We start from the raw sequence: 7,361 nt of genomic DNA on the forward strand, positions 1-7,361 counted from the left end.
TAGATTACATGCGTGCCGAATTGAAAAGGATGCTTGACTAATTCACATCAGGTATGAATCCCATTAGATAGGATCTGATTGTTTACAGTAAAATGTTTTTTTTCTTCTTTAAATTCGCACTTTTTGTCGTGCAGTAAGGCTAGGAACGTGAAGTGAAAAATGGGGCGAACCTGGAGAGGTAAATATCAAAGCGACAGGTAAGAAAGGTAACGTGACTGACGCAACCTGGCTTCAAAAACACTCCGACGGCTTGTACTGAACTCTATCTTCAAGCTTGAGCTAATGTCACCTCTTAATGTTCACTAACACAGACAGGACAGGGAGGAAAAGGAAAACATTCTCCAATAACTGAACTTTTTGGAGACTTGAGTCGACGCAGCAGCAGCAGCTTTTAATGTCGTAAAAACGACGCGTTATAAAGAGTGTTTTTTTGGTTTTACCTTGTAGCCGCATCTTTCCTGGTTTGCTCTTTTGTTTCCCGAAGTCGTAGATCCACAAGAAAAGTACAAAAACATCAATAAACTGGAGAGAGAGAGGAGGAAAGTCCGAGGGGCCGCCATTCCTCCCTCAAGTCTGAACAACTCTGAGAGTGAGAGAGAGAGAGAGGAGGAGAGCAGAGGAGCGAGAGGGAGGTGTGTGTGTGTGTGTGTGTGTGTGTGTGTGTGTGCGTGCGTGTGTGTGTGTGTGTGTGTGTGTGTGTGTGTGTGTGTGGGTGTGGGTGTGTGGGTGTGTGCTCTGTCTTTGTGTGGACTGTGAAGGTGAGAACATCCGGTCCTTATTTCTTCAAAGGGCCTTTTGAGGGATAAGAAGACCTGAAACAACTTCCCTGAGGAGTTAAAAAAGTAAAAACAAAATTAAAATCATCATTAAATTAGATTTTTTTTTAATCAAAAAGGTTTCAAACAAATCATAAATTATTTTTTTTTTAAAGGTGAATTAACAAAAACTACAACAAACAATCAATTACTCAATGAAAGGTAAATCAAACTAGGCCTAATTACAGGACCCTGACTCATGAAGTCCCAAAAAAAGATTTATATTTATTATGTTCTGCTCACAATTTAGAGTCAACAATTCTAAAATTCTACAATTAATTGATCAGATTTATCCAAAGCAACGAACATCAGAGAGTAAGAACACAAGCAAGGATCAATAAGGGCAAACTAAAGGGAGGCAACAACATATCACTGCAGTCATCAGGTGGGCACCCAGCTCCTTCAGGTGTTTCGACCCCCCCCCCCCCCCCCCCTCGATTCTACGGCTGATGTTGTAAAATTAGACCCATACGAGTACATTACTGTCCATGAGTATTCATTTCTGTTCATGTTTTTGTCCAGGACTTTTTAAGAGTAACTCCACCACTGACGATGTGCACCCTCTAGTGGTAGAAAGTTATTACTGTCGTTCATGTTTTAGTCTTTTTTTAGGTTTTTAGTTTGATGTCTGTGTCTGTTTTAATTTCCTGTCTGTCTTTTTTTTTTTTTTTTGCGATGCTGTTATGTATGAAAAGTGCTTTATGAATGAGGTGGAGTTGAGTAATTGTAACTGCTTCATCAGGCTGCTGAAGAAGACCGGACTTAGACGTCAGCCCCTCACCCAGGCCTACAGAGGACTCGTCCTCACCAGTGGCAGACCACACTGGCTAACAGGAAATCACTTAAACGGGTCATCAAGACTTGCAGAGAGAAGCACTGGCTCCAACCTCCCCTCCATGAACACACTGTACACAGCGCTGCAGGAGAAAATATTACCTAATTATTACTGTACTTCTGTGTATGTGTGTTAGTCATTTGAGTGTTTATTGCATGGCCTTGCAGAACAGTCTTTACATTTCACTGCACATCTGTATGAACATGTGACAAATAAAAATCTTGAATCTTGAAAAGCACAGAGCATCCTCAGGGTCCCAGAAAGGAGCCACAGGTCGGACTTGAACCAGGGGCTGCCTGCTTGGAGGACTATACCTCCATCCATGGGTGTGAGCTAACCACTAGGCCAACTGCGCCCCATTTCTGGATTAGACCCACTTTTGCATCTAAGGGTTCAAGAGGCTTGTGACCGCTTATAACAATATCATTAGATCTTGTGCACGGCGCTTATTTCAGGGTCAAATCGACCAAAAACTGGCCCACTTAAGCAGACTTCAGTCCGTTTATTTCTCTGGTGTGGTGTTGTGTTAGAATATTGCCAGAACATCAAATAATGCTAAAAATAACAACAGTAATAATAATCAATAATAATATAATTGATAGTAAATGCAGTCTTGTGTATATCTATAGGATTTGTGTTGGCTAGGTGCATCTTTTAAACAGTCTGTTGTTTACATTTGAATCAGTTGGTTCCATCGGTGTCACAGGGACTCCGGGTCCAGAACCTGTGAAGTCACAATGAAGCATTCTGGATTCTTGAAGTTACTTCTCAAAGGGGGGTCAGAGTCAAATCACTTTACAAACTGCCTGCTGAAGAAGCACACACACTTTGCAAAACCTCCCAGCAAAGTGGAAGAAATTTTGAATTTTGAAAAATGAGTGAACAGGGAGAAGCGTTAGCCACTATGAACGCTCAGCGACTTGAAATGGAGCACAGGGTCAGCGACATGACATCTGCCGCCCTGTCTGAACTCCGTTTGGATAGGAAACTGTGCGATGTGGTGATCAAGGTGGGCGCCGTCGAGTTCAACGCCAACAAGATTATCCTCTGTGGCTGCAGCTTGTATTTTCGGTGAGTACGTTATCTCTGCAGAGCAAAGACTCTCGCATCAAACTGTTTTCACATACTGCTAAACAGATGCACGCTCTCAAAATGAGCACGGGGGACAGATCTAAAAACCAACACAACATAGTCTTACATTATTGTTTTTAATGACTGTGTTTTTAGTGCAGTGGTAAACAACTTTAAAACCTTAGCCTATCTACTTGTGATTTGTTTTCGATGGTGGTAATGATGTGTTTGGTAAGGCAGTTTGCATCTTGATTTAATCCTCATTCTTGTGATTTATCTATTTGCAAACCTCGGGGTATAGTCTGACATCCAAGAAGACTCATTGGTAAATGGAAATGTTGAGAATTACAATCAAGGTCTTTGAAGAATTGGTCTCAAACAAGTTAGATTTTGAACCACTGAACCAACAAATTTAAGGTCTCAAATGTTGGTCTCAGGCTTTTTACTACATATCTCACTCTTACTAAACATTGGTCCCATTTATAATATACAGAGGCGCTGCTTGTCAACAGGCAAGGCAGGCAACTGCTTGGGGCCCCAGGCCAATAGGGGGCACCCACGGGCTAACAAAGAACCGTAGCAGTGGCCGGAAATGTAAAAAAATTGAAATCACTGTAGGAAACTTCCCTAAGAGGGCCCGATCTGACAGTGAATGTGTGACAATTTGTCATAGAAAATTAAGTTTGGAAATGCAAGTCACCATTCAGACTATTTAAAACATAATGGCAGTAACGGTTGGTTAGAGGGGGGGCCCCCTGTGAGTTTTTCGCTTAGGGCCCCAACAGACTCTAGAATCGCCACTGAGAGTATATAACAGAAAATAAAACAGGATATGCAACGAGGTGACGGACAAAATAATGCAAGAAAACCAAAATAGTGACTGCCAAATTGCCAAACTTAAGGCTTTGAAGCACAGGTCCAAAACCAATGGGTGGTGTCACATTATCTGTGTCGACTATGACTTCTTCAAATAGTCGTACTTTGCCCTCTACATCTGAAAAACAAGCTGGTTCCAAATGTTGCAGCTGTGTTATGTACTTTCTTAAACCCTGATTACTTCTCATCCTAATCCCACAGCACTCTCTTCACTGGTGCCTGGGCGACCTCAGAGAAACCAGTGTACACCATCCCTGGAGTGTCGCCAGATGTGATGTTCCTCATCATCAATTACGCCTACAACCACAGCGTGCCCCTGACAAATGATAATGTGGTGGAAGCTTTGGCTGCCGCGGACCAGTTCTTGATCCCGGGGATGGTCCAGAAATGCTGCTTCTACATGGAAGACCGGCTGTGTGCGATGAACTGCCTCTTCATCCTGAGAGTGGTGGACTTCTACTACTGCCCTGAGCTCAGGGACAAGGTCTTCCTCTACGTCCTGCAACACTTTGAGGATATCATGAGCGTCTCACAGGAGCTCCCGGACCTCTCTGTGCAGCAGCTGGTGGATATCATCCAGAACGATCACTTGAATGTGAAGTCAGAAAACACAGTGTTTGAGGCCGTCCTCCGCTGGATCAACCACCAGCCTGAGCAAAGACAAGGTCTCATCTCTGCGCTTCTACCAAAGGTAACTACATAACATTTCAACTGGAGTAGTCAGCATGCACTGGGCTGCACAGTGGTGTTGTGGGAGCCACTAATATGACAACACAACAGGGTAAGATACAACACGATAGGATACAATACACTTTGTCCTTGTGGGGAAATTGGCGTCTGAGGAGTGTAATAATGGACGGATGTATTGGGTTTAAGAGACCTTTCTTTGAACAATTGTTAAGAGCCAGACGCCGAATTCTCTCTGCTTCCAGCCTTCATGCTAAGCTAGGCTAATCACCTCCAGACTACACACTCACGCTCTACTTATTACACAGACACAAGACTGGTATCAGGATCTATTTAACCTTCAGGCATCTTTTTAGTGTAAACATTTTGAGCTCTTTTTCCTTCCATCAGTCAGACTACTGAACAAGTTAACAGCTGAACTGGACCCCTGTTGATCCAGTACATGCACAGTATTTAACTTTTTTTTTAGAATTATATTAGCCTTTAGTCTTTTATTCATATATAAATATACTTTTTTACACCGTGCATATTGAAATCTCTTAATTGAATTGTGCTTTTTTACTCCCTTGATGTGTTTTTACTGTTGTCCGGTCCTGTCTTGTATTGTGTTTGTTTTATTGTAAGTAGCTCTGTGTTTTCTCTGCACGTTTCCCTATGGGGAATATAAAGTATATCGATTCTAATTTAGATGGTTTCTAACTGCTGTCTCTGGACATTCTTCCAGGTGCGGCTCGGCTTGATGACAGAAAGTGACCTCCAGAACAATGTAATCGAAAACGAGTTGGTGATGAAAAGCATCGAATGTGTACCGATCATCACCGATGCAGTGATCGCTTTCACAGAAATCATGGTCCAAGGGCTGACCAGTGCGGCCTACAGCAACCCGCTGAGCCGCCCACGCATGCCCCCTGCCGTCTTATTGGTCACTGGAGGAAAAGATGGCGTGATCCCTGGGACTAACATCGAGGCGTACGACTGCCGGGCTGACTGCTGGGTCAATGTGAGCACTGAGGGGATCTGGCGAGCTCATCATGGCGCTGCTATCCTAAACAACTTTGTTTACTTAATCGGAGGCTGCAACCACGAGACCTTTTTGAACTCGGTGCAGAAGCTCGACCTCTTGACCTACACCTGGCACCACGTGGCACCTATGAACCAATCCCGCAGCTACGTATGCGTCACTGTGCTGAACGGATGCATCTATGCAATGGGGGGCTTCGACGGTCAATTTTACTTCAATTCCGTTGAATGTTACAGACCTGAGAATGACCAGTGGACCATAATGGCACCCATGACTTCAAAGAGGTCTGGAGCCAGTGCCGCAACTTTAAAGGGCAAGGTGAGTGGAGCAAGCAACTGGCATTCAAACTTTCAATATGTAGAGATGTAAAATAACTGTCTGGAAGCATGAAACCATTACTTTCCTTTGAGACTAACTTTTTCCTTTTGTTATTGAAAAGTACACAATCTCAATGTCTGTCCCAAACCTGTGTGCAGATGTACATTTGTGGAGGATTTAACGGGCGTCACAGTCTCACCTCGGCTGAATGCTACAACCCAGAATCCAACGTGTGGACCAGGATCTCCGCCATGAGGAACTGTCGCAATGGCCTGGGGGTCGTTGCCTACAGGGACCAAATCTATGCAGTAAGTGTGTGACATTGATCTCAGATGTTTGGCTGTATCATGTTAGTGTTGAGTTGGCTGTTACTGGGGGATTATTGGTGACTGTTCAAGGATATGTTTTCTACCAGTGGTCACAATGGGAACTAAGTACCACAATGAAGTATTGAGTAAATTAGGAAGACGCATGGGTCTCATACACTTTACATCACTTATAATCAATTTTTAAAATATTTTTTCTACTGGTCCCTAGAGTCCATGTATCTCATTTTACATCCTCTAGCCTCATATTTAATTTATGATAAGCGTTGGTGCACTTGCTCTTTAACTTTGAACTCATGCTGTGAGACTTTCACAGGTTGTCCTTCAGAGTTTTTTTCCACTCTCCTAAAACACATGACTCACTATTCCCCGTTTGTCTGTCATAGGTTGGTGGCATATCAAATCGCTCCGAACACAGGCGCACAGCTGAGTCCTACAACCCTCTGACCAACAGGTGGCAATTTGTGCCGCCCATGCACAATCCCCGCAGCTACTTTGGCATCGAGGTGGTGGATGATCACCTCTATGTGGTCGGAGGATACAATGGTTACGGCACGATGGAAACTGTGGAGCGATTCAACCAGACGTCTGGTACGTGGTTCGGCGCCGCTCCCACCGAGATGTCCCGCAGCGGACTCAGCTGCTGCGTGCTGCAGGGGCTCAACAGCTTGGCCGAGAACCTGTTCCCTCGCGGTGAACCACATCGTCCCTGATGTCCCCCACTGAGGAGGAAGCTGCAGGAGGATCCATCTGACCCTCAGCCCACAGTGGCATGACGTCTTAACATCAAATGTCATTTTAAAATAAATAAAAATATTATATCTGCAAATTTAAAGAAGAGATTCCTTCTTATCTTATTCTATTTTATGAATCTGTTTTTTGTTATTGATATTATGGATACAAATTATTTAAGCCTGTTTCTACAACAGCATCACTGAGAGTAGGTCAATGCTCTACCTCACAGAGATGCACCTTTGGATGGATGCTACATTACGATAGCATAGCGTGGCATACCATATACATCATTGTCCTCTTGGGGAAATTTGAAACATGGACTCAAGTGCTGCATACATTCAAGAAGAATGGACTCACTTCTGCCAAATTTATTTTTATATTCTACACTTTATGTTGTCTAAATGTTTAACAATGTTGATAGTCATAATCTTAGTGTTTCTATCTCAGTGACATTAAGGACTAAATGAATTGACAAACTAGGATTCATCTTTTTGCTGAACTTGTCCTGCACATTGCATAAGGAGTTTATTTTTAAAATGTCTATTTGCAATAAATCTTTGGCATGGAATTTTTTTTAGAAGGCTGTTTCTGCAGCATGCTGCTAATCAGGGGTTACAGGCACATTAACAGCTATATTGAATTAATAAATATGGTTTCTTATGGTCTGGATTGGTTTT

At 43.1% G+C, this 7,361-nt stretch overlaps 2 protein-coding genes across 2 annotated transcripts in view; one reads left to right on the top strand and one right to left on the bottom strand.

Annotated features, from left to right (window-relative positions):
• il17rd (interleukin 17 receptor D) overlaps positions 1–597 on the bottom strand; it is a 33,837-nt gene extending 33,240 nt beyond the window's left edge. The window contains exon 1 of the mRNA XM_061041309.1: positions 441–597. Coding sequence (XP_060897292.1) covers positions 441–560 — 120 coding nt within the window. The 5' untranslated portion in view covers positions 561–597. The remainder of the gene's footprint in view (positions 1–440) is intronic.
• Positions 598–2,554: 1,957 nt separating this feature from the next.
• LOC132977243 (kelch-like protein 10) lies at positions 2,555–6,772 on the top strand. The gene is made up of 5 exons (XM_061041711.1): positions 2,555–2,721; positions 3,799–4,288; positions 5,009–5,623; positions 5,782–5,931; positions 6,336–6,772. The coding sequence occupies exons 1-5, from the start codon at positions 2,555–2,557 to the stop codon at positions 6,660–6,662; spliced, it is 1,749 nt and encodes a 582-aa protein (XP_060897694.1). The 3' UTR covers positions 6,663–6,772.
• The last annotated feature ends 589 nt before the right edge of the window (positions 6,773–7,361 follow it).

This window comes from Labrus mixtus, chromosome 7 (assembly GCF_963584025.1).
Source record: "Labrus mixtus chromosome 7, fLabMix1.1, whole genome shotgun sequence".
In the NCBI taxonomy this organism is placed as follows: Eukaryota; Metazoa; Chordata; class Actinopteri; order Labriformes; family Labridae; genus Labrus; species Labrus mixtus.

Bases quoted from the DNA above. Each gene is read 5' to 3' on its own strand.
- LOC132977243 (XM_061041711.1), top strand. From the start codon at position 2,555: ATGAACGCTCAGCGACTTGAAATGGAGCACAGGGTCAGCGACATGACA. The intron at 2,722-3,798 runs GTGAGTACGTTA...CTAATCCCACAG, and splicing joins GGCTGCAGCTTGTATTTTCG to CACTCTCTTCACTGGTGCCT. The intron at 5,624-5,781 runs GTGAGTGGAGCA...ACCTGTGTGCAG, and splicing joins CCGCAACTTTAAAGGGCAAG to ATGTACATTTGTGGAGGATT.